At 39.7% G+C, this 27,165-nt stretch overlaps 1 protein-coding gene across 2 annotated transcripts in view; it reads right to left on the reverse strand.

Moving 5' to 3' along the window:
- Positions 1-27,165, reverse strand: part of ryr2b (ryanodine receptor 2b (cardiac)) — a 74,895-nt gene that overhangs the window by 32,708 nt on the left and 15,022 nt on the right. For both annotated transcript variants that reach the window (XM_031308023.2, XM_031308016.2), the window contains exons 18-64: positions 25,895-26,136; positions 24,661-24,853; positions 24,165-24,384; positions 23,711-23,815; positions 23,434-23,537; positions 23,247-23,330; positions 22,794-22,953; positions 22,365-22,512; positions 21,839-22,047; positions 21,328-21,502; positions 20,928-21,136; positions 20,582-20,768; positions 20,117-20,249; positions 19,679-19,793; positions 19,184-19,344; positions 18,760-18,919; positions 18,460-18,546; positions 18,059-18,285; positions 17,615-17,828; positions 16,875-17,507; positions 16,525-16,725; positions 16,219-16,330; positions 15,958-16,098; positions 15,307-15,583; positions 15,021-15,135; positions 14,790-14,919; positions 14,276-14,379; positions 13,171-13,306; positions 12,193-12,379; positions 9,464-9,572; positions 8,186-8,303; positions 7,707-7,876; positions 7,000-7,220; positions 6,254-6,344; positions 6,007-6,147; positions 4,543-4,706; positions 4,070-4,148; positions 3,758-3,847; positions 3,351-3,488; positions 3,104-3,181; positions 2,664-2,739; positions 2,428-2,551; positions 2,092-2,207; positions 1,633-1,709; positions 872-993; positions 611-660; positions 359-419 (exon numbers count right to left, since the gene is read on the reverse strand). In XM_031308023.2, the coding sequence (XP_031163883.1) occupies positions 359-419; positions 611-660; positions 872-993; positions 1,633-1,709; positions 2,092-2,207; positions 2,428-2,551; positions 2,664-2,739; positions 3,104-3,181; positions 3,351-3,488; positions 3,758-3,847; positions 4,070-4,148; positions 4,543-4,706; positions 6,007-6,147; positions 6,254-6,344; positions 7,000-7,220; positions 7,707-7,876; positions 8,186-8,303; positions 9,464-9,572; positions 12,193-12,379; positions 13,171-13,306; positions 14,276-14,379; positions 14,790-14,919; positions 15,021-15,135; positions 15,307-15,583; positions 15,958-16,098; positions 16,219-16,330; positions 16,525-16,725; positions 16,875-17,507; positions 17,615-17,828; positions 18,059-18,285; positions 18,460-18,546; positions 18,760-18,919; positions 19,184-19,344; positions 19,679-19,793; positions 20,117-20,249; positions 20,582-20,768; positions 20,928-21,136; positions 21,328-21,502; positions 21,839-22,047; positions 22,365-22,512; positions 22,794-22,953; positions 23,247-23,330; positions 23,434-23,537; positions 23,711-23,815; positions 24,165-24,384; positions 24,661-24,853; positions 25,895-26,136 (7,194 nt within the window). The remainder of the gene's footprint in view (positions 1-358; positions 420-610; positions 661-871; positions 994-1,632; positions 1,710-2,091; positions 2,208-2,427; positions 2,552-2,663; positions 2,740-3,103; positions 3,182-3,350; positions 3,489-3,757; positions 3,848-4,069; positions 4,149-4,542; positions 4,707-6,006; positions 6,148-6,253; positions 6,345-6,999; positions 7,221-7,706; positions 7,877-8,185; positions 8,304-9,463; positions 9,573-12,192; positions 12,380-13,170; positions 13,307-14,275; positions 14,380-14,789; positions 14,920-15,020; positions 15,136-15,306; positions 15,584-15,957; positions 16,099-16,218; positions 16,331-16,524; positions 16,726-16,874; positions 17,508-17,614; positions 17,829-18,058; positions 18,286-18,459; positions 18,547-18,759; positions 18,920-19,183; positions 19,345-19,678; positions 19,794-20,116; positions 20,250-20,581; positions 20,769-20,927; positions 21,137-21,327; positions 21,503-21,838; positions 22,048-22,364; positions 22,513-22,793; positions 22,954-23,246; positions 23,331-23,433; positions 23,538-23,710; positions 23,816-24,164; positions 24,385-24,660; positions 24,854-25,894; positions 26,137-27,165) is intronic.

Consider the following 27,165-nt stretch of genomic DNA (forward strand, 5'->3'; position numbering starts at 1 on the left):
GTTTTCAACAAAAATAGACAATTTATAAGGAACAATGGTAGATGAAAAGTGCAGAAAATTAAAGGTATCATGCAGTGTCTCTTTTGGCAAGCTATAATAAAACCAGTTAAGTGTTCTAAATTAGACAAGTCCAAATGAGAACAATCTCTGCAGAGCCTACTTCTAGCGTCATGCTTCAGAGGCATTGTCTTCAGGGAGTAAAAGTGATATCAACCACAATTAGATAGCATCAGTGTATCAGTGGCTCAATTACACCAGTCATCTCATCCTCAGACATGGTGGAGTGACGCTGATTATACCACAGGCAGAGCAACAAGATTGACTCAGGCACAGTGTGACAGTAGTGCCATCTAGCTACCTGGCATCCAGAGCCTGAGCCAAAACATGGAGGCAGCTTGCAACCGATGAGGCATCGTTTCCTGGAAATAATCCAAAATGTCAGCACACACAGACAAAAAGATATGCACCTACACAACATGCATAAACACACAAGGACTTACATGAATCTCAGACAAATAGATCTTAAAGAGCAAACCAAGAAATCAACTAACAAGAGAACAAGTGGGACAAATTGATGTCTGAATAAGCTTTCTTTCCACACTATCCTTACCAAAGAGTGAGATCCTGTGTCTTACTAGAGCTGCAAGCTTACAAAAGAGGCTGGATGTGAGGAGAAAAGAAGTGCAGTAATGAGGAGGGGTGGAAAAAGTAATTATGAGAAACAATCAGAAAAAAAAAAAAAAATTCCTTAAAACTTAAATTATGCAAAACATTACTGTCCCGATACAATACGGTGTGCAAGAGCGTAAGAACATTTTAAAATACAGCTAGTGTAATCAGCATACTGTTTGTTTTGTTGCAGGTTACATACCTTGCAATCATCTCCTTTTCTTTTTTTGACGCATGGCTTCTACTACCACTTGAGCACAGAGAAGTGGACAGGAAATACAGGCCGTGGCTCTTCACATATTGTTCCAAAAGAGGAAGGATAACCTGTGGAGTAATAGCCAATGGGCGCAACATTTTAAAGCAGTTTGACAACATCACATACATTCTGCACCTACTTGTTCCAGTGCTTCATTAAGGCAACATCACACTCGCTGAGAGAAATAAAAACGTTGCACTTTATGAGCTCTTCTTATGAAGCACTATCAAATCACACAGACAGACAGATGGACAGTCAGACAGAGCTGTGGTTGTGTGAGTGTGTGGTTGGATGGGAGTGTAGGGTGTAGAGATCTGAGGCCTGACTGTTCATGGTATTGGCTGACTGAGTCTGACTCAGTGGTTCCCATCAATGAAAAATAAACCCTTTTCATTCGCTGCCTTCATAGAGGCAGAACTGTGTGGGAAGCTTTAATCAATGTCCTGATGGCAATCGACACACCCACATGGAGTTCCAAAATGGTTAAATAAATTACACAGCCACAAAGGGTTTTACTTAGAGGGGTTGCCCATGGCAACAACCTAACAAAACTAATTAGATGGCGTAAATGAAATAAGAAAAAGGCTGAGGAGAGGACAGAAAATGGCATTGAAAAAATGTAATTGGAAGAGGGCTAAATGTTAGAGATTCCATATCAGACAGAAGATTTCGACTGTGTTTAGATATGTATTTGATCTCAAGCAAACCTTAGAAAAAAAATTAATTGGTGTCTGGTGTGGAGCTCTCTCTCCTTTAGAGATCTGTCCTCTGGCCTGCATCACCTCTGGAAAGGAAAACGCAATGAAATACTACATCAAAGACAATTAAAGACTTACCATAATACTCTAGACAAAATAGAACAATATAAATAATAAAAGTGTGTCTACATAATTTTGACACAAGTTCACATATCCAGGCCTGCTGTGAGCTATTCTTTGATGGTTCAAATCAAAACTACCCTGAGGCAGACTTGCTGAACGTACTGTAGACTCAAGAGAACGTTGCTCATTATTGATAAAATGTGAAGATTCAAGTCAAAACCTTATAGTGTCAGCTACATAAGGTACTCATACCGTTGGGATGTATAATGTGAAAGTTCTTTCATGTGTTTTATTATATTATTTTTTGTTTTTTGGCCTTAACAATTATGAACACTATCGTGTTACCCAGCTCCAAGATGTGTTCTTGGGCATCCTCGGTGTGAGACAGCAGCCGCTGAAGGAGAGTGTAGCCAAAGCAGTTGGCTATGGCTGGAAAGTCCATCTCCACTGTCTTCCGATCCCTGTAGAGGAAGTGAAATCAAACCAGGATAATGACACACGACTGCTTGAAAAGACAGCGAGCGCTAACCTTAATTACTGTATTATCTGGACTATGTATTTTATTTCCGGAATTACCTGAACACCACTGTGAAATGAAAATGGAACACCTAATTTGCTACCCACCTGATAAATACTGAGTCACATTGCCCTTTTGTGATTACAGGCTCATTCTGTACTCACCTCCACACAGTGTAGCCATTGAGCTGAAGGAATTTGAGGACATCCTGGGCTCTTTCTCTGAATTTGGTCTTTTCCTTGGCAGTCAGGGTATCATAGGGTACACACATTGAATGGCCACCCCCTCCTGAGAACAGATATGGGTTGAATACATTGCAATTTTGGTAACTGTTCGATGCTCCCTGAGAGAACAGGACTTGAAGAAATATAAAAAGTTTGTTGACACCATGGTATGGTACCTTTACTCTCAAGTTCTAATTTCTTCTTCTTAGCCCAGGCATTGTGGTAGTTTTTAGCCAACTGTTCAGCCATAGCCTATATAGTAAAAGAAAAAGAAAAAAAACACCTGTTATGATATCAGTCTAGTGTCTTTAGAGAAGAGGGCGTGGTTAGCTGAGAGAGGCAGCATGACTGTTGTTTCAAAAGAAAATGACGTCAGTACAGTTAGACTGCAACTGCATTAACCTAAGCCACTTACATGACATCTGACAACTTATAATTATAGCCCCGTTTACATGCAAGATATTGTTTAGATTATTTAAATGTATTTGCTATACACTGACATTGGTAAGAGACCAGCGTTACCACCTCTGCAGATTGTGTGCCAGGATTAAAGTCAAACTAAAGTTGTACCAACTTTAATGGTGTATAAAGCAGAAATAAACAATGAAATACTTACATACTGGTCCCATGATAAGGTGATGCTGCTCATGTCCATAGGTTTGGGGCTAAAGGTTGATGCTCCTTCAAAAGACAGCTACGACAGACAACAAATTTCATTTAGAAAAAGCTAAAATCCAAATAGCTAACTACAACAACAAAAAACTTGTAAAATCCAGTAGGGAGAAGTTTATTTGTGAATGAGATAACTTTTACTAGAACAGACGCCCAGAGGCTAAGTGAATGGGCCTATGGAGTACATATACCTGTCCAGACTGAGATACTCGGCACGTAAAGGTATGCGTGCCAAATGCGTCTCCTTCTTTGGTTCTCTCTATGGTCCATCCAAAGGCCAGCATACTCTTTATGGTTTCTTTAATGGCCAAGCGGTATGCCTCCTTCTCCTGAAAAACTCCGAAATATAGATAAACCCTTATATAAAACTGAATTTAGTAGGTCACCGAAGGACAGCAGCAGAGCAAAACATACTCAAACTATTTTGAAATTTAAAATTTTTTTAAAAGATGTCTGTTGTCCACGACATAGACAAAAGACCATGAACCGAGGCATTTTAATCTTTTATATCACATACACTACATTTGGTATGCAAGTGCATCTGGAATTTCTCAGTTCACTGCTTTTTAAAAAAAAATGTATTGACTTCTCACTCTACCTTCTCAGCCAGAGCCCTGTATGGCTTGAGGAGAGGGTGAACCTTGGTGTTCTCACATAGCTGCTCCCCATGAACCCAGCCATTGGCAAACTGACAGAGATAAAAAAACATATTCAGTGAAAATCACACATTAAAATACACAGAGATTAATATATGAGCTTGACCAACCAAAACACAGACAATGTTTTGACACTGTCAAGCAGACAGCGTATCTTGTAAATGTGTTCTTAAGTCCTGATCAAGATATCATAAATCAACTCTACTCTACTACTCTACTCATTCAGATTTGAGGAATAATTATTGTTATATTACCTTGTCCAGTGACCACTTCTCGTGAGTATGCTCTGCATACTTGTTCACTACAAACTCCAGTCTCTCTGGCACTGACACGCTAGTGCAGGGAAAGAAATAACACATCATAAAGCTTTATCGCGCAGTAACACATTTGGATCCAACCGAGCATCATTTTATTTTATTTTTACTGTCTTTATGATAGAGCAGCGATGACAGAAAAGTGAGGAGAGAAAGAGAGGTGATGACTTGCAGCAAAGGGCCGCAGATCAGACTCAAAGCCAGGCCAACTGCGCATTATTAATTGAAAGATTAATCAAAAAGAACATAGATTTTTATTTCCACACCTCTTTGAATATGACAAATAGTTAATTCTGCCTACCACATTATAGCTTACACTTTTCCTGGAGCAGAACAGGTCGTCCAGAATCAACATGTGCTATTCTTTATCCATAATCAATAAATATCCCTGCAATCCCTGGTCAGTCTCTTACTTGGAGGTATCTACAGGCATGGGGTCAAAGTCTCCTTCTATGTCCATCGAGGCTTTTCTCTCAGTATGGGACACACCGCTTGAGTCCATGTGGTCAGGAGGCAGGGCCTTGGCCACTGCAGCCAGGCACTGGAGACACAGCCTAAATAACTGAGGCTCATAGGGCTGTAGAGTTGGAAATGGAAGGGGGTATTGGAAACATGGTGTGGGAAGTAGGAAAGAAGAAAAAGAGACAGCATGGGACATGATAATTTGAATTATCATTCAAACCAAATCTGGCATATTGCAGAGCTGACATCCAATTGCAGAACTGGAACTGCAACTCTACAATTGGATGATATTGGTTAAGCCTGGTTTTTGCAACAGTAATTATGTGTGACCCTGAGAAAACAAAACACTATTTAGTTGAGGATATCAGCTTATTTAATTCCAATTTAATAACATGTTGGATTTAATTATTTCGGATACAAAGACCTATCTCTGTTGTAGCAATAATTTAAAAAACCCTGTTAGAAACCCAGTAAAGTCGTCAAAAAAAATCCTGTTTCTCCTACTGAAATCTAGCTGTGAATCCCTTATCCCAATAATGAGAATTTACTCGTTTACATGACATTCAAGAAATGTGGTTACTGCAGGAAGCCAACAATGACAGGCTTCATTGAGTGGTTGTAAACACAGTGTATAATACAAACAGTAACAAACTGATAACAAATACTGAATCCCATAACACTAGTTCAACTGCTATGAAATTTAGTTCACATAACCAGTTATTCTTACGAATTACTTATTCAAATATCCTCCACTTTGAGTTTTTTTCAGTTGTAGCCAATCTACAATAAGCATAGTAAGCATAGTACAATAAATCTGGAAACTTATATAAACTATATGCCTAAGCTACACTACCTATACACACTATAACTTTTCTCTGAAGAGATTCTTCTCTGCAATGTTGACTTGGTTTGGTTGAGGTTTGACGTGGGTCACAAGTGGGACTGGAATGATCAAATGAACTTAGTTCTTTGATGTTTCATGTTCTCAATCTGTCAGGTAAGTATCTGCCAGAAATATGCTGGTACGTGCATCGAGTCTACTGAGAAAAGATTGAGTTATTGCTTATGTTTCCAACATTTCCAACAACTCTGTTTAGAGGTGAGAGGTTTCATACCAGGATATGAAAAATGTACTCTTAATCTCAAGTGTGTAATATCTTCCTTCACTCATGTTCTTCTAGAAGTTCACTAAATAAGAAAATCAAATACGGATTTTGCCATCTTTCCTGAAATACTGTACACTTGAGGAGGATAAAAAGAGAAGGTGATAAATCAATGGTAGGATAACACTGTCAAAAAATTAAACATTTATTCATTTTCTGAGAACTTTTTTGGTGCTCCATTAAAATATTATTCTAATTCTAAATAATTGTAATGGGATCTTGAGATTGACACAGTTATTCAATATGGTTTACCTTCTTTGGCAAGGCCTTAAAGACACCCCAGAACAACTTTCTAGACAGGTGGAGCTCCTCTTCAGAGGCCAAACCCTGGTCACCCTGCCCTTCAGCTAGCGAGTAGTACTTCCACCTCTGCTCGTAGTGACTGATCAAGAGCTGGTAGATGAAAGTATTGACCAAAGTCAATAAAATGCATGATTTTAACTTGGTGCACTAATACATTTTCACAAATAATGTAGTAAACGGCAATGTGTTTATCCACCTTTAGTGGCATCTTGCTATAGTCTGTGAGATGGGGAACATCGAAAGCAAGACATCGAAGAAGAGGCTGCATCTTGGATGGTTGGAGTTTACTGAGGACACCAATGAGTGCAGAATTGTTCACATGAGCAGATACACATCACATAAACCAACAGAGAGAGAGAGAGAGAGAGAGAGAGAGAGAGAGAGAGAGAGAGAGAGAGAGAGAGACACACACACACACACACACACACACACACACACACACACACACACACACACACACACACACACACACACACAGATGTTATGACTGATTATCATGTCTCAGAAAAATGCCATGGCCAAGTTGCACTTAATTTGTTAACATTTTGATCATCAATTTCAAATCTAAACCAGGCAAAAACAGGCTTTATAGTGATTAATTAAATAGGAGCGGGATTAAGAGTCTGCGTCAGTTAACAAAAACGTGTTGCCGTTTCTCTTTTCTCTTGACATATGATTTGGTCAGTCAATAAAAAGACCATCATGTCAATGGATACAGGAAGCAAATTATTAATAGTAATTCAGGAATTTCAAATGGAAGACCACAGAAGATCCAGCTTCCAAAAATAACATTGTACCATACAATATGTAATCAGTGACTTGCTGAACAAATCTATATCCTATCTGCAGACAACAACAGCAATAACTTTTTGTAATAATAGCCAAGCGGAGACAGAACCCTAACTCTGTAGGTTGCTTTATCATACCAAGTAAAAGCACTACCTGCACACAGCCAACAAACAATCTTCAATAGTGTCTCTCTGAGCTTTGGTCAAGCTAAGAGCCCTGGAGAGGCTGTAGATTGCCTGAATGAGAGAATCCACCAGCAAAGCATGGTCTTCTAAAGCACAGAAGAGAGCTGAACATTTGGTGAGCAGTGGAAGAACAGATGTACACAAGTATCTGTTGAGGGCCAGGGCCATATCAGTGGATCCTAAGTCAGCCTGCAATGAAAAAAAGAGGTTAACACTTACAGGATGCAATTAACTTAGTGGAACTTAACTGACAAATGGAGTGAGGAAGCAGAAAGAAGAAACCAGGGACCATGCTCAAGAATGCAAACAATGTTTCCTTAGAGTGAATATTAACATATGTTATGATAAAAGCTTATAAATCTACTTTTATCAGGAGGGATGCATACAAAACACTAATTCATTAACTTAGTGAATTGCACAATTTATTTTTACGCATATTGAGACAATCAAGTCTCATGTGAGTCAGTGCAGATGATCACTTAAGTCATGTTAAACACTCACAGTAATGTTAGGATAAGGTACTGTCAATGCTAGGGACAGGTAGAGAGAAGTGCAAGTTCATAGGTGACAGGGTGCAGCTTGGATTGATACAAAGGCAAAGGACACTCCTACAATGTTACATTGGATCTATTAAGCAGGTGAACAGGGCAACAAAATGCAATTTTATCTGCTCACAGTGTCAAGAGAGACAGCTGCCTGAAGGTCAGGCAGAAAGCCAACTTCTAGTAGGTGGAGAAGAAAATTTTGGTTCTCAAAGCCATAAACCCGGTCCAGGAACAGAACCATAGCTGCCTTGTGGTCTGGGCAGAACACTGTAGACAGGTCAGGCTCAACCACCACACCATCTGGACAAAAAAATGAAAAGTAAAGATCAGATGTCATGACCAAAGGTTATATTGACATAATGTGTATTGTTTATTTATCTATCTATACTATGGGTGCCGATCCCTCATCCAGACTCAACCATTGTCATGACAGGAGAATCAAAAGGACACAATAAATACAAAATAAAAGATCTTAAAGACAATCAGAACTGAATAGGCAGCCATACTATAGCATACATACTATAGCAGACAAGGCCGATTTCTGTGCAATGGCTAAATACCACTTGAATTTACTGTAGTGATGCAAGATTGGCTGAAAGCTCATCTAACCTTTAGATGAAGGAATTTGAAAGGAGATGCTGATGATGCCCTCAAGATCCCGAATGGGGATGAGCGACCTCAGAATGGCTCTAATGCGGATAGCTTCTCCTTTGCCTCCTTGAATCAACTGGACAACAATTCACAACAAAACATTGTTGTTGGTCAGTCATTAACAGCTTATAAAGATTCCCATATGTAATGATACAGTAACAAATAATAGACATATTTATGTACATATTGTATTTTCTTATATTATATTCAGTGTGACGATGTACACTGATTCTATAAAATAATTAGAGACATCAGGGCATCTAGCTCATCCAGTAGATGTGCGCCCATGTAGGCTAAGTACTTGGCAGCAGCCCGGTTCAAATCGGACCTGTGGCCCTTTGCTGCGCCTCATTCATTCTCTCTCTCTCTCTCTCGCTCTCTCTCTCTCTCTCACTCTCTCTGTACTATGCAAAAAGAAGCCCAAAAAGTATCTTTAAAATATTAGGGACATCTTCCTAATGTTGAATTGTAGCCCATTTTGAAGTACAAACGTAATTTGTGTTAAAGTTGAGAAACTAAGAAGAGAGTATTGTTGATGTTTTCTGAAACATTGTTGTGTGTTAACTTTTTTTTTCTGCAAGTGGTGTAGTTCTGTTAATTTTTCTTTTGTAATATTTATTTTTTCGTTAACTTTTACAAGTTTTATTGCATTTTATGACTTCTGTAAAGCATTTTGAACAGCCTTGGAGTTTAAAAGATTATTTGTTTTGCCATTGCACTTCAATGCCACTGTAAAAGACTATAATAAACACATTTCTTTTCAAAAGGCAATTTTTATCAGGCGCTTATGCTGACAGTCAGCTATACATGCTCACTCCCCAAGCTGTCCTAGTGTTAATTTTGCTGCCGAGAATCTCACACAAATTCTGCCAGGCTTAAGCCAATTTCTTTGTCAATATCCAGTAAATAGCATTTTTGAATGACAACATATGACAATATGTATACTAAAGAGTATTGTGGAGTTTAATCAGATGAATACAATTATCATTGGTACTGAAGCATTAAATATTTTGCCGAGCAAATAACCAGTTAAATATTTTCGGTTTTATGGACAAACATACAATATGTGGACCAGGCAATTCTGTGGAAGGGTAAAAGCAATAAACTGACTATTTTCTTTGTTTGGCTCATTCTGTCTCATTATTTATTTGCAGACTATTTTCATTAGGCTTTATTGTTTGAGACATCAGCAGATATTGATGCAGAAGGGCTTCTGAAAGCTGGGAACACACTCACATGCATCTCTGGAGCACAGCGCCCCAGCAAGTCGATAAGAGCTGAGTAGAAGGTCATGATGGCGTGCCCCATGTGGATTAGGTCATCGTCATTGTCCTGGACAACATCTCTGTTACAGGAAACAATCATGGCAGTCAAAAGCTTGTCATTAAACTAAAATAAATAATTAATCATAACAGAGTCAAATGATTGATTATCCCTAAATAAAGCAGCCCATTAGCAAGATAAGATCTTTCCTCCTAATTTCTAGTGACCTTAATATTTATTAATTTACAATAAGATAAGAGGCAAATAAAGCAGTGGTTAGCTCCCACCCCACATAAATCCTTAATAGTGCATCCTAAGAATAATCAGTGTCAAACAGTTGCATTGTTTTATTTGGCTTATTAAACCTAGTTACCAAGGCTGGCTGAACACAGACGCTGTGTTCCAGCCAAGAAATGCTCCAAAAACCCTGAGAGAAAATCATTCCTGAGTAGAGCATGTGAGCGGAGCGTGAGCGTGAGGATTTTGGATGGAGTGCAGAACAGTTTTAAAGTGTTGGAGCGTCACCTTATCACCATCCAATTTCACTCTGGTACCGTTCACACCATAAGTTCAAAGCATGACCAAGCCTGTATCTGTGTTAGTGCAGCAAAGTACATGCAGATGTAAGGCGCCCCCTTCATGCACACCAGGCAGACCTTTTGCTGGTGGAGCTCTGGGCGTAAAGGGAGGGTGGACGCCATGCATCTGATAAATACAACACAGCCTTTTTTTTTTTTTTTTTTCAGAGCAAGCAGGAAACGATTTAAGTAGAGCGGCCGGGAGCATCATTGAGCGGCGGAGCAGAGGGAACGAACAGCTCTGTGAGCGAGTAGCGGAAATTCTCACCGCTCCAGTTCGCTCACATGTACCGCTCCTAAGCCAATATTATGACACAGTGCTGAATACACTTATAACAAATACAATGTTTTACTACATTTAGGTGACTTTCAATGCTGTTTACAGAAAGTTAGCTTTAACATTAAATCCTTATCCACATACAAAATCTCTTGACGCTGGTTAAGTTTAATCATTTTCATTTCATTTGGCAGTGAACTTTTAATGCACAACCAATAAGCTTAGAAATTGTTGTGAAAAAGTCATATAGCAGAAATGGAGGAAAACTGAAAATCATAGAAACCTATTTTAAAAGTATTTCTCTACACTACAAAATAGAAAATAAAATATAATGCACTAAAACTAAAATCTGTAGTCTTGCCTACTGTAGAGTTTAAAACCAGTATACTATCCATTAGACAGCTTTTCATGCATAGGCACTTTGGCCCTCATTTATGAAACGTGCGTATGACCAAAAACAGGCGTAGGACGGGCGTACGCCGATTCCTACGCAAAGCAAGGGATTTATCAATTTGAACGTGAGCGTAGGCTGCGATAAAATCTCACGTCTGGTCTGAACTTGTGTACGCAAGTTTTCGAGTCAGCAGCATATAATCAGTTTAACAGGAGAAGGAGAAATCATCAGTTGATCACTTATCAGTAATGGCAGATGTGGCTCTTTTAGAAGACCTCTATTCGCCGGTACAACAGTGCACACGTACGCACACGGGCCACGGTGGAGCGCTCCATCAGATTGATTAAGGGCAGATGGCTCATGGTCTTGCATCAGACCCTACTATACATGGCAGAAAAATTCTGCAACATTGTTTTAGCCTGTGGGGTTCTGGAGCCAGATGACCCGATGCCCAGAGAGCAGTGTCCAGCACAGCCCCAACTGGGGCTATACGAAGGAGACAGGATATTATTCCTCGCTTTTAAAAGGTATATTGTTATTTTTGGCAATGATACTCAATACAGGAAACATGACAATGCACAACATTTATTTCTGCCATTGACCGATATATTTTGGCTTGTTTTTCCAGCCCCTCTGCTGTCAGGAGACAGGGTCGAGGTGGTGGTCCCTCACAGTTCTGACTCATATGAGTCAGAACTGTGAGGCCCCCCCGTAAAACAAACACGAGTAAAATAAAAGACACTGCATAAACTCCGCTACTGTGTGTTTATTTAAATATACGTAAACCATGTAGGCCTAAGAGATTATAAGCCTGTATATTACTATGGGGACTATAGCATATGTCAAGGATGTATAAATTAAATAAACTTCAGCTGGAGTCCGATTTACCACGGCAACACTGTTTACTGCATCAGTGATCTCTTTACATTCCGCATTATTTCTACAGCCTTTAATAACAAGTACTTATAAATAATAAGTTTTCAGGCTGACAAAACTACAAATGCTAGTGCAAATGAACCTGAGATATCAGGGTTTCAATCTCCACCTCTGAAAAGTGCCGCTTCTTAGCCGGATTACGTCTCGCCATGTCGTAAATTGTATGGGCGAGGCCTCAAAACCCAGAATATATTGGGGCGTGATATTTAAATTACGATCGTTTCCAGCTGCTGGATTTATCAATGTACGACCATTGTTACGCTCTGATTGGTGTGATACAAACGTTTCATGAATCACACGTGAAGCCTGTCGTAAGATGATTTCTGCGCTCATATCTGCGCTGGTTTCTACGTTAGGTTGATAAATGAGGGCCACTCTGTGTACAATATCAAAGAATCAAAATAATTTTGTACGCAGCCTTATCAAATTGTGTTCAGTTCGTAACATATTAAAATATGTGTCTGCACATGCACACACATTTAAAAAATCCTTGCAGTAATCAACATCTAATACTGACAGTGTTCTGTTGGACTGGTAGGTGGTGCAAGGTCCATCCATAGAAGGGTCCTCTGAGATCTTGATGGCTTCCTCCATTGCTGCTAGGAGGCCATTTCCCCCATCACCTCGCAGGGCAGGGCCAAAACACTCAGGCCGACGTATTAGCAACCTCAACACCACGTAAGCATTTTCCTCGACACTCTCACCTGTGGTTAAGGAACACACAGAAGATAATGACTTCAATGAACCTTCAGATGGACTGGATGAAATTGTGGATTGTGTCTGAAAGGGCATTTGTTTGTTATCAATCCTATTTCTCTCAGAGATTCTCATTGATTTTATAGGAAAGGAAATCAATAAACTAAAAACACACCGAGACGACCAATAGAATAATAATTACCCAAGTCAATATGTACAGCTTATTGACTGTATAGAAAAGAGGTTCAGCTTTAATCACTGAGACACTTGGTATGGAAATCCAATCCCATTTGGCTGAGCTGTCCACAAACTCAAAGAAAATTTGAACGGACGCCTTCTGGGCACCGCTTCAGAGAAGAAAAAAGATCAATAGTAGAAGATCCAGAGAGTTAATTACCTCTATTGCAAATAGTTTACTTAATTGGAAGGATGACAGGATGCAGACTATTGCGCCTTTTTAACTTTGTATTTGGCTCCTGCTATTCCAGTACTGTAGCAATTATCCGAGTGATAAATGCCCTGAGTAGGTCATAAGTCAAAAGTATAATTGAAAACAAAGAAATAAACAATAGTTTGTGATTTTAGTTAATTTAGGCTTTCTTAAGGCTGCTAGACAAATAGTCAAATAAAATAATCGGTTTATATTTATAATTTATATAATTAGGCAAATTCTGAATGGTATAAACTGACTGGAATCATCAGAATAACACAAGTCTAGAGAAATGCTACAGAAATGTAATTTAAACTATCAGAGGATGTCTTTTAAATGGGAGAACTACTGGTTGAACTAAAAGGTTACCATTGCAGAAGACAGCAAAACGTAGAAAATCCAGGTAACGCTCGCCCTCCACAGGGTTCCATCCGATATCAGGATAGCCTTTAGCCACCAGCATCGGACAGCTCTGGAGACCACAGCCAGCAAGGTACTGAACCACCTGGATAGTAGATTAGATTAGCTTTACAGATACTGGATCATTGCAGCTACTGTACAACTAATGGGGTATATCAAAGAAAACTAAGATTTCAACCCAGGATTCCCAATCCAGCGGCGCGCGCGTTCACATAAAAGAGGCGGTGTTTGCACAACACGACCAATCGCAAACATCTACCAGGGCCGCATATTTTACATAAGAAGAGCAAACTATAATTCTACATAAATATGAAGAATACAGACATGGTTTTACAGGCAAAACGCAATACAGTCGCTGCTTCCTAAAACAGGAAAGAAAGCTGGCAAAAAATAGCGGACGCTGTAGATGCGTAAATCACAACGCTCATCAATATCACTTCCCCATCAGTCAGGCACAAGATCTGACCATAATTACACTTGTGCTTTCCATAAACTGCCATTGCTTTATTATTTCAGTTGCAACCTGGCAGTGGTAAGCGATCGTGAGAGCAAATAAAAAAAATATAAAAACATAATTCAACCGATGTGCGCATTGGCAACACACGGCTCAACAAGCCGACAAATAGCCTATACGTAATTCCCTCCGCTGAAAATCTATAGGATATCTTTCATAAAAAATACTCATCAGGGAATGTTAACGGGGTTGTCGGTCTCTAAGTGTTTTAACTTTTCTGAGCGCACCTCTCTCTCTCCGCACTGAGCTCCACCTGATCTTCTAAGAACAGTGACGCCGTTATCAATCGAGTATTATTTGGTCATCTCCAACATAACCTGCTCCCGACCAGGTTAGGTGTTCATCATAAGTTACCACAGTGATTTAATCCGGCAACAACTGACCCACCGTCGTGATACAGAAAACCCTGGGTTGAACCTGAAGTTACCTCGGTAACGCCTATTGTAGGATAGGCCTCAGAACACTTATATATGTATTCATGACATAATGGAGGCTATTAACTGCAGTACTGTAGAGGAAGGCACAGATTATAGAAATCACCTTCTCTAGGTCAGGTTCCCTCAGCACTAAGGCCAGTTCATTATTATCCATAACAGAGGCTGCTGCTACATCCAGAGGAGTGGCCCCACGCATGGATGGTGAAGCTAAGAGACAAAGGCGTATTAACAATCTGAGGATATTGGGTTTTTTTTATTGTGGGGACAAGATAATAACACCTTCAAATGGTTATTTTCTTAAGTGCAAAATAATGTCCTAGCAAAGAGTAAAAGGTTCAGAGACAATAACACATATATCTTTGTACTTCAATACAATAGTCCTGCAACAAAGTTTTACTTAGTAGACTACCTTAGTGAAACTTTTAATGTTACATGATTAAAATTGAATGCCAACAACAGCACGACAAACTATGCCTCAAAAATGCCAGAGGGCTGAATCAACACCTCTCTCAAAAAACACAGCGTTCTAGGTTTGACAAAACAAGTTCTGTAGTGTAATAAAGGGTTATTGCATTTTTGTTACTACTGACAGAGAAAAGTGAGAGAATAAGATTTACCTAGTCCAACACTGCTGTTTTCCAGCAGGTAGCTGAGATGGTCAAAAAGGGCTCCCTGATTATGACGGCTGATGCGGCAAAAATAACATAAGAATCGACAGCAGCTGGCCACCATCTTGGGAAAGGTAATCTAAAAAAAGAAAATCAATGCATGGATTTAAAGAAAAGCAAAATGTGAGGAGGTAGATGCTACAATTGACTGTGCTGCAGGGAGTACTTTATCTCTCACACCTTTGATTCCCCTTCTCCAAGAACATTGACCATCACATCCATCACAGTCTCATGCATTCCCAATGCCCTCATTAGGTTGGGGTGTTGGTAGAAAATTTTATTATTCATGATGTCCCTGTGCATACAAAGAGAAATGTCAAAAAACTGAAAGGATATCTCCCACACCACAAAGGATATTGGGATGCATATATGTTAGAATTTAACCAATACTAATAATTACACAAGATCACAATAATCAAGGTGTCAAATGAAGCAAACCTATGTCACAATACAAATGCCCCCCTACCCTAGTCTTCTGATCATCAGCCTCTCCTCCTCTTTCCCCATGCGGACACTGAGGAGGGAACGGATTTGGCCCAGGGAGGACAGGAGAGCCATGGTGTCGTCTACCGATGCCTGGCTGATCGTATAGGCTCTGCAAAGGGGTCCTGCCATTTGGCCCCCAAGGCCCTGATACTGGCGGTGCAGCAATGAGAAGACAGCCCTAACCAGTTCAGGGTCCTCCATCTCAGTCTCTTGAGCCCAATGCACCATTGTTTCAGAGATCAGCGTTTTGAGGGACTCTGAAGAAGTACCAGCAGGTGAAAAGTAGTGATAAAAGTAGAAGAGTGGAGACTAAATACGTCAAGTTATTACATTTTAGGAATTGTTTTTATGTTACATTTGTCCGACAAAAAGATTTTGTTGGACCTGCTACAGTAGACATGTTACTGGCCGATTTCAACATAACATCTCACGATGCAAAGTTAATACTTGATATTCTCATTCACATATCCACTCTTAACCATCTCCTTTCTTATTACAACTCAGCTATGTTTCTATATGGTATTAATCCTGAACCAAAAAAGCATGCATGATCCCATGTGCACGTAAATGTATCGGCCAAAATGTACAAAGTGAGACAAAGAAAGGGCTTTCACAACATGGAGGCACTTACTGACACTCCGCTCTCTACTCTCCTCCACTTCTATGGGTGTCTTCTTTAGTCCAATGACTCTCGCCGCTAGACTGAGAAGTTGATCCTTTAGAGACATCTCAGCATCCTCTTCATCCTCTGTGTCACTGTACAATTCAATGCCTGCACAATAACGATAAGATGAGATTCCTCAGTGGCAATCATGGTAAGTGCCTTCTTGAAGCTTTATCATAGCGCCCTGGCTCAATGAAGATTATTAAGAATCAGTGAAAGATGACCAACCACAGTGTGTGTTGAGGAGGTGATGGAAGTCTTGCAGGAGCTGTTGGATTTCCACTGGACATGGACAGTTCTTCTGCTGCTCTTCCTCTCTGAAGCTCAGCAGCATGTTGATCTAAAGACAGGTCACAGATGACAATATTCTAAAAATGCCACAGTTCTATTGTAAACCATAATGACCCAGCATTTCTTTATTTTTAATATTTTTTGAAGTGTGCAGCTCCTGGACCATAGCAGAAACTACAACACAACATTTTATAATTAGATTTTCTTGGCTAACACTCAGAATTTAATTTCAGCAAATTCAACCTGCTCCTGTGGAGGTGAGCGGAACTCCTTGGTCTTGCGGGCAGTGAGGGCGGCAGACATGTTGAGTGCTTGCATGACCTGGTTGTAGCGAAAGCGTTGGTTCTCCTGCAGCTGACCCACAAAGTTGTCAGAGAAAGCAACCACAGCTTCTACCCTGTGGCGCACCTGGCAATCACACATGTAGGACAGCAGGTGGCAGAGCTGAAGAAAGAAATGTATTAAATCTCCCTTTATGATTCAGTTTAAACAGCTTATATGAATATAACAACACAACACCTGAAGCTAATCCATTACATCAAAAGGAAGGAGAAGAAATACAAAACGTCAGAGAAATCTGCTGATTCGTTCACCTCAAGTTTGACAGCTTCTGGAAGCTTCATTTGAAGAAGTCCTTGTTTAGGGTTTCCATCTTTTTTGTTGCCCCCTTTCCATTGTTTTTCATCATCACTAGCCTCTTCTATCTCTTCTATCTCTTGCTTCTCAAGGGTTTCGGTATCTCCGGAGAAAACTGCCGGCTCTATCAGTCTCAGAACTTTTCCCACGTCCTCATCCCCAAATACCCCCATAACCAGTAGGGTGTAGAACAGTCTAATTAGAGGAACCAGCAAAAGCTCAATACTGCCTCCTACAGGATCCCTCACACCCTGACCCACAGCCCATACTCCAGCAGTAAGCATCTCTATAGTCAGGTTCTTCAATATATCCAGAGGGATTTCTGGGCTGTCTGTGCAGGCTATTTCACCTGCACCATCTCCTTTCATCCCATCACTCCTGACAAAACAAGGAGATGAAAAATGAATCCTTGGTTTAAGGGATGTGCTGAGACTAGTGCTGGAAATGCCTTCTGGATGTTCACCATTCCCCCCAATAAAACCAGCAGCAGGGCTGGGATAAAGGGTGATTTCTCTGGTCTGGTCAGTCATAGGCACAATGTATTCGTGGTTCATCATGTGACATGCTGTGGTGTGGCTGCTGAGGTGAACCTGATAAACAAGAATATACTATTTATTTACTCTCCAAAGACCAATGTTTCCCCATGCTGTTGTTGAAGAATGAAAAGAAAAAAACATGAACTCAAACAAGCAATCACCTGAATAAGCAGCTGATAAAATGCAGAGCGGAGTGGGCCCGGGAGGTGGGGATTCTGAATGGCATGAAGGATCTGTGATTGGTCCACGTGACTGCAGAGGACATGGCAAACTCTGGTGTTTCCAAAGGCACATAAAGAGCAGTAGAGGAGGAGAGTGTGGTGGTGAAAGGTCAAGAGGTCATCAAGTTCCGACAGCTCCAAAATGTCAACAGACCTAGACGTATGTTATCAAAAAGACAATGTCAGTGTTGTTGCTTGCTCAAGATTAAATTAAAGCTCTAGATGGCACAAAGTGGCACAACATGCTGCAGTCTGTCGCATGTTTGATGATGTTATGGATGATAGCAACATTACAGTATAAACAACACATGCATCATTTCCCGTGCACTTAAATTTGCAAGCCCAGTGGCAATTCCAAAAACACATTTATTCCAGCTATTTAACCTGTTTTCATCAGGGATCTGAAGGGTCAAGACTTGCAGGGGCTCATAGCATTGGACTCTCCAGCCGTGGTGCTCATCTTGCTGATCCACCATCACCTTTAATGCGCGGCCTGGTGCTCTGGTCCACGATACCTGTTTGAGATGCTGGACCTGAAACCTTGGAGGACACTGAGGAGTTGCATTCCTTCTTTGGCTGCGAAGCAAACCTGCTGACAGTGGCATCACATTCTGGATCGAGAAGACAAATACAGAGAAAAGTTTAACAGACGTTTAACAGACCACTAAACATTTTAAAGAATAAAACATTGTTTGAAAGCCAAGCTACGATCTAAGCAGACAAGGTTAAACAAAAAACGTCTTTCTAATGTCTTTGACAGGATTAAAAATTAAAGGTTTCTTTACCTTGATGTGTCCTAGTTCAAACTGAAACATGTTGCTTGTGGTGGGCTTGACAAAAACAGCAGGAAACAGCTTTGTACTGGCTTCCACCTGATTAGTGGTGAAACAATACTACCTCAGTTAAATAATGCATAGCTTCAAGTTAAACAATGCTCACTATTATTTATAATTACTTTAATATGTTATTTATTTATTTCAAAATGTTATTTGAGGATAAACCCCTTGAGATGCACCATCTTGTTTTCAAGGGGCTCCTCAGGCACATTAATATGAACAAATCAAACAGAATCCTGTGTGACCTACTTGGTAGAAGTTGGCCATCTCCACTCCACTGGAGGTGAAGGTTAGAAGCCCAGTGGCTGTATCGATTAAACAGCCAATTTCCAACCCTGCACTTCTTCGGCTCTGAGACAAGCCTGTTGCCTCTCCAGCACACACCATGTAACAGTCACATCGCTTCACACTGTGCAAAAGGATAGGGATGTGTTTAATTGACAATTTGCTGATAATTTGTCATAAAAACACAAAATAAGATAATGGAATCCTTTATTAAAAACAGTTCAGTAATAATAATCCATTCTTCAGTAAAACAGTAAATAGAATTCCATTAGTCTGTGATTATGGTGTGAAAAGGACAACAATCAGCATCATCTCGTCTGCAATTAGTATTTAAATTCTTGGTAAAGTCACCCAAACTGACAATATAACTGTCTTGGTGTACACTAACCTTTCCTGGACTTTGCCACTGTCATTTCCGAGGGTGACAGTCGCAGTGAGGACATTGTCAGTGTCAAAAGTCATGTCGTGTTGATGAAAGTCAGAGGTCACCCAGCCTACCCACACATTGAAAGGCTCCTGGCCTGGAAGAACCCTCACTGAGTAGTAATACTGAAACAGAGATGGCAGTTGCTGTCATTGGTATTTGCATTTTGCGTTCTACATTTTTTATTGTGACTAGTAATTATAACGACCAGCCAGGAGCTGAACAGCTGCACAATGCATGCGTATAAGCCCTGCAGTGCAATTTGTTTAATTTTAGTGAACTCTGAGGCAGCAGGTTGTCCAAATACATTTATTCTTTTCTACTATTATTAATGGGCATTATTCAATAATTTAGAAATAGCAGTACAAAATATTTGGTTTACTGATTATTGTAATAATATAATTATTTTTTTGGATGTTCTGTGGTTATGATGAGATGATGAGAAAATGATAGACTTACTCTGGAGCTCTGGATAAGGTGATCATAGTTATCTTTGTCAACTACAACATCTTCTAGAAGCCGTGCAGAAGAGTTATTGCTGACTAGGTCTGGTTTAGTCCTCTTCAGCATGAACCTTGCAGAACAGAAACACAATAATTTGTACACAGCACAATGAACTTTGCAGATTAACTGCATTTGTCGTGACAAAAAAAGCCTGTTTGCTGTTTCTTTTAACAATCTTCATTTCCCGTTTTCTGTCATTTAATTTGGGAAAACTTTAGTCATAATCATGCTTTTGTCATTTTAATCAACTGGCAGACCGATATGGACAAGCATAACATTTATAAATACACACTAATGACCCAAACATTCAAGTTTTCCATATTCCTCTTCCATATTCCAAATTTCATGCATTCTATTACATATTATTCCACTTTTGATTTCTCTACAACCTACCGTTGTTTTAACCTTGATGTTTTGTCGTGAGTATGATCCTTATGGTTGAGCTCATCTCTTGAGCCAGCAAAGCCGTGGGCTGACTTCATCAGCACTTCAAACTCAGAGTCCACCTCCTCCTGCTCTTTCCTTCCTAAAAGGACAACAGGAATTAATTACAGCAGGGCCCTGGGGAGTTTAAGCAGAACAACACAGCAATAATGGTAGAAAATCAGTAATCTGGATTGTGGATAATCTGGATGACTGCAAAGAACAGCTAGAAAAGATCTTGCACTAATTATTTCACACACGTTTCCTCTTGTAATAGCTACGTAAGTTTTACATGCTGCATCAGGAGTAATGCCATCTGTTGTTTGAGCTTATGGTGAACCAAATAAGTCTTTATTGTGGTCCTTTGTCATCTTGAGTTCTCTGTGGCTAAATTGAACACACACTGTATATGATATGATGTAATATGATCTGAACCTGGAGAGAGAGAGTTGGAGGCCACTGGAAGCACGCCCCCCGCAGGGCTAGTGAGGACAGCAGCACATTGGATGGACATGCTGAGCCGGTAAAAGCCCATCTCACTGCCTCCATCATGGTGTGCAAACAATCGCTGAGAAACCCTTAGGCTGGATAAAGAATCATTTGAGCCACTGACTCTAGTGACCTTAAATAAGATTAGAACAAGATTTTCAGGATCAGTGCTGTCAATTAGCTAGTGCTATAAGCGACCCTGGGTCACGCAGAGCCACTGTACCATACTACATGCTTGAGAAGACATTTTAACCAAGCTACTAGGTGAAAGCCTATAAACTGGTAAACTAACCTGAAAGTTGTGATCATCAGGCATTATGGAGGAAAACTGAGGCTGTTTCCTGCTCATCCACAGGGGTGGGTCTCTGGCCATGTGGACAGCAAATGGTACATAGCCCTCCTGCAGGCCACACACAGTAAAGTACTGCAGAGAGCCCACATGGCGGCCCAGGTTCAGTATCCCAACCTGGTTCAACCCAACACTGACCACAGGCAACAGGCCTGGGAAATATGGGGAGAGACGAGACAAAAAATATTTCAGTCTGATAACTGTCTTGGATATAGTTTGGACTTACTCAAGAAAGGGATAGTACTGCCATATTAACAAAAAAACAATGTCTTGGTTTATTATCTTTCAGTTTAATAAACAGTAACTAAGTCTGTTAAATATGAAGTCAAAAACTCTTTCAGACCGTCTCTGATATCAAAGTCCATGGCAGCCAACTCTGATCCTCTGTCATTAAACAGCACCTCTCCATTGAGTGTGACCATCATGGTGCATTCAGCCATGTCCACCAAGCAACCCACCACATCACCTCTCTGCCACGGACGTCCCAGGGGCTCAATGCCCTGATGGTACCACTGAGCCTGAAAGCAAAAGAAAGACAAGGAGTTTGAAAGAAAAAGGGATGTGTAGAGAAGTGTAAGAGCCTCACACAGGAACTGGAAAAGACGTGAAAGAGCCAACAAGGTACAGATGAGATGCTAACAGATAGTCAGATTCAACTCCGCAGATAACAGTGGCCGTGCTCCACTTTAATATGGCTTTAACAAAGTCAATCAATCATTTTAATTGTATTTGACCAGTGTACAGTAATGTTTTCAGCTACTTCAACTTGTGCACACTGTGATTTGACCTTATTGCGATTTTAACAACATTGGTCATGTGGCCATAAGAAGAACTGTCAAATTTGAATGTCTCACCTCAAATCCATCGAAGACATATGCCTGGTTATCTGAGCCAAGCTCCTTATCTGGAGTACAGCCTGGTCGGGCCCAGCCCACTCTCATATTCCCAGCTGTCACTATTTCAAATTCAAAGTACCACTTCCCCTGGGTCACAGAGTATGATTTATCTGGTCTGAACACTCTGCACTTCTCAGCAGAAAAGAGACATGGATTTGATAATGTGGCTGTAAACCCAAGAAACAGAAAAAAACATGGTTGTCTGTTAAAATAATAACTGATTTGCATTCAATTTCCATAAAACAGAGTTAGGTCAAGTTAAATAGATAGATCATCTTAAATAGATCTTTGCCGTACAAATATGATAAATGTCATCGTATTGTGAATTTAAAAAAATGGTGCAACTATACTAAAATTAGTTATAACAAACAAAGCCTAATCTTAATTAAACTTGCATGCATTATCTTATGCTGGTTACAATAATCAAAAGTGAAATATACTGAGCTATAACAGATAAAACTGATGACAGGGCTTTGAGACATACTGCGTTCCTGGTTGAGAGGCTCAAGGCTGTAACCATAGGCCAGCAGGGTACAGACAGCCTCTCTAACACTCTCTCTCCCCAGTTTCCTACCCCTTTCATCAAGAAGGCTGTAGGGCACGAGGTACGGGCTCCGCTTCGCTTTCACATCCTAAAAATACAGATGAAAAGAGTGAAAATAGGCAACTACATTCGTCAGAGAACAGTATCAGTGTTTGTGTTGCCAGAGCATTACTATGTGCATTTCTTTGTTGAGACCAAGAGACGATGTACAGGGAATACTTTTTCATATACTATATTCTTAATACTATCTGAAAACAAGAAGACTAATGTGTTATATAATAATATATCATCAATATCATTGAAAACAAGTTAATAAATGCAATTTCTCCTCGGCAGTGTCTGGGCAATGCAGTAATACAGCAGAGAAACCTGTTGGGCTCCATAGGTCCATCCCTGCTTGATGCGCTCTCTGGCCCATACATTGTGATCATTCTCTGCCAGCAGGTTAACCACTTCATCGTGGGCTGGGCTCAGAAAAACCTGGCTCATGTCTACTGGGGCAGGTCTATAGCCACTGGGCTGCTCATACCTAAGAAAGGGAATAAAAAATGGACATGAGTGTGTTAAGATCGGAAATTACTTTCAAAAATGATTGTAAAATAAGTGGTTATGTAGTTGAGCCTTTACAGTATTCATGAATAAGAATCATCAGAAATAGAGCTTCCCTACAAACTCTTATGAAAACTTAGACATGAGGCAACTCACATGTGGGGCTACAAACAACAGTGCCCCATCCTGACAAACTGAATGCCTCCAAATGTTTCATATGTACAAGGGCTCCAAACAAAATGCAATAAAACACAATATTAAACATGTACATACTTGGTGGCTAGTCTCATGTATTTGACTTTCTCCTCAGCATGGTCATCAGTCAAACAAATGTGGAAACCAAAGGCAAGGAGAGTCCTCCAGTAGAAAAACAAACAAAAACATTGAAAACAAGCCTCAAAAACATATACAATTTAAAAAGTTCAAATCTGTATTGTATGATGCAGATAGTAGAGCTCACCTGAGGGTGTCCTGAGCCATCTGAAGGTTCTGGTTCCTCTCCTGCTCTGATAGCTTGGAGAACTCCACAAGACAGGGATCATGCCTCTTAACTTCATCCCTCACCTGTTTGATAAAAACTGATATTTTTTAAACCCGCAAGTAAAACTAAAGCGAGTTTGAGTCAAGTCAAGTTTCAAGTAGTTTGCGATGGTACTATTCTCTCACATACTATGTGACAAGGTGAATTCATTTATCCATTGTAACTAAATTACTTATGTTTTTTTCTCTTTTCTTACAGGTCCATGTGTCCATCCAAAATCAATCTTGTCCATTGCCCAGAGTTCATGGATATTCTCAGCCATTTTTTCTTGGATATCCTGAAGTTGTGGGGGTAATATTACCTATGAGGGTAACATGAGTAAAGTAAAAGGCAATTTACTGTGTCACATAGGATTCATTTTGAAATTGTATTATTAACATTTAAAGCGCTTCATAACCTTTTCCCAGCATACCTCACACACCTTCTTTAGACTTGCACCCCTCCCACACGCTGTGCTCTTCATCAGCACAGTATCTTTATCTTTATTATCTTTAGCCAATTTAATATCATATTTTTCTAAATCTTAAATCTCTACCTCATTCTACATCTAAAAATCTCTACCTGTACAAAACATTAACAAATTATTTTTTTGTGAAATTAAATTTGTGAAAATTATTAATAAAATCTGTTTGACTATGCTGATTATTTACCTTGCTGATGTCTATTGGTGTGGGAGTAAAGGTCACTGGAGTGGCGGGTACTGAGGGGCCAATGAGCTCTTGTTTTCCCTCTCCATGATCCAAGATGTATTTTTGACATGGTTCTAACTTCAGCTTGACTCTCGGGAGCAGAGCATCAGAGCATGGAGCAAAACCTGGTGGCGGCAAGAAGCGAAACTCTCCATGCCGTCCCCCAAACAGAAAACGAACCCTTATTTTCAGAAAAAGGATAAGGAAGACATTAATGGTATGTTTTGAGATCCTTACAGAGACGAAACCATAAACTGAGAGAAAAATACAGTTAACTTTTGACTTCTACATCTTTAACATATATTATTACTCTACTGAAGAAAAGGGACAGCCTACTGAAAATAAATAAATAAATATATATATATATATAGTATTACTGAATACAGTATGTTTTCATTCACAATTAACTTTGGAGCCATGTAGGACAGTTAAACCAAAAGACATCTCCACTACTGACTTGACTCCAGCAGAAAAGCTGACCACAGGATAAAGAAGTCCATCAGCAGTAAAGTTCTCCAACATGCCCTGCACAGGTAGACCGTTGATCCGGAAGGAGATGCAGGGAGCACTGAGATCAAGACAGCAGCTGACCACATCGTCATCTTTCAGCAGGTGAGGGAAAGGAGAGCTCACTCGGCGCCCCACACAGCCTGAGATTCAGGAGACACAGCCTTTAAAGTCATCCATGTTCATTCTTTTTTTTTTAAGTTTGTTAATAAATATAGGTATGTGTAGTATATGTGCCAATGAATGTAGGTTTTGTGTGTGTGTGTGTGTGTGTGTGTGTGTGTGTGTGTGTGTGTGTGTGTGTGTGTGTGTGTGTGTGTCGACAATTATGTGTTGATTGTTTATGAATTATTGTATGTTTTGAATGTGGACTCTTGGAAGATCAGTCAATGAACTAAAATAGATCCAAATAAAAATCTAATCAAATCACTGCAAGCATTAGTGTTGCTGCTGCTGATTTATTATCATTATTCCCAATATCTCTGTATGCAGACTTGAAGGAACAAGCAGTAATATGTTACTGGCTCTCTCTGGATCATCAAGTGTTGCTGAACAATGGCACTCTGTTATTTCAAGAGCTGAGATTTTTTAAATTTTCTAAACAGGCAAATTAAAAAGCATCTATTTTATTGAATGTATTTGCTGCTCCTTTTAATTAGACAAGGTAAATCTCCCATATATGTAATTTATGGCACTACATTGAATGCACTAAGATGAATTTGATCCATTTTCTAACATCTCTAGACACTGATGTTTGCCTCAAAAAGTACCCTTGAATATGTGGAGCAATATATGTGTCCTTTTCTTTCTTTTTTTAATTTGGTTATTATGCAATCTTGTATCTCTCTAACCTTAGTTTGGAAAGGAATTCAAGACTACAGAACACAAATCAAAACTGTATTTGGGGTTATATATCTTTTTTTGTTTTTAAATATTTCCTGTGGAAGTGATATCATCCCATATAACATATCATACAAAACATGTCTATTGTATGTACTATGTATACAGTATGTTTATATTGTTTTGCACTTTTAGATCACAATTAAACTCTTAAGGATCAGTAAAGACCCTGTAACTGCTCACTATTTTGCACCCTGACAAAACATATTTCAGTGAGCAATTTCCCCAGTAGTACTTACAGTACACTGTAGACTAAACTTTGCATCACTTGATCTCATCCTCACCTGACCACAGGTGAAGCCCATCAAAGCCGTACGAGCAGAGGTCGTCTCCCACCCCGTTGCCCCCCCAGCCGTCACCTCCGGTGGGCCTGGGCTGGTAGCCCTCAGTGCGAGCCCAGCCAACACGCAGGTGTGTGGGCTCGGATGTGAGGAAGGCATCGACATGGTCCACAACCAGCTCATAGTACCACCTCCGATGCTGGGCTGAATCTTCCCCAAAAGCCAAAAAGATGTTTGGTCTCATGCTGTCGTGGAGTAGTGTGTAGAGAGTACCGAAGACAAACAAAATGGCAAAAAAGACAGAGGATAGTGGTGCCTTTCTTTGGTCTATGATCTGTTATATTTGATTATAATGTTTTTTTTTTAGTATATTAATTTTAAAGACATGAATAGGTCTTTCAAATTTCAAGTAATGTTACAAAATTCTATAGCAATATGATTGACTACAATATGAAAAAAGAGCAATCAAGTAGAGCATGAGAAAAATGGAGATCGGGGCGCACGGATAGCTCAGTTGGTAGAGCCCATATATAGAGCGGCCCTTTGCTGCATGTCATTCCCCTCTCTCTCTCCCCTTTCACTTCTTCAGCTGTCCTGTCAATAAAGGCCTAAAAATGCCCAAAAAAAGAAAAAAGAAAAGTGCAGATCTAAATGTAGTTAGGGGTGTCACGATTCTCCAAATCCTCGATTCGATTACATTTTCGATTATAAGTAAGGCTGTCAAACAATTAAATTTTCTTAATCGCGATTAATCTAATTTCTATAGTTAATCACGATTAATCACATGTTTTATCACATGATTAAAATTCTATTATTTTGCATTTCAGAACTGTTTTTAAAGTGCCCATATTATGAAAAAATCACTTTATTTATTTATTTATTATATATTTAATCTAGTCACACATTTGAATCTAGAGTCAATATTAGGGTTAGGTATTGTTTGGTTTGGATACCAGTGCTAAAGCGGTACTTTTAAAGAAAGTAAAAAAAAAAGAAGGGTACTAAACAGTTGGCAACATTAAAGAGTGGCTTGTTTATTGCTAAGGCCATATCGTCAAAATTAAATGTTTAATAATAATGTAATTACTATAACAATAACTTATTTCACTAGTAAATAGCTGTTGAATGACAAAAACAACCACCAGATGGGAAAAGGGCATTTAACAACAACTTTGAATGTACCACGAGGCTGTAAATTACCAGTTTCATTAAACGCACCGTCTGTGTTTTTCCGACAACGGCAGATGTGCTGATTGTTACATCCCGGTGTCGGA

This window comes from Sander lucioperca, chromosome 15, assembly GCF_008315115.2.
Source record: "Sander lucioperca isolate FBNREF2018 chromosome 15, SLUC_FBN_1.2, whole genome shotgun sequence".
Lineage (NCBI taxonomy): Eukaryota > Metazoa > Chordata > Actinopteri > Perciformes > Percidae > Sander > Sander lucioperca.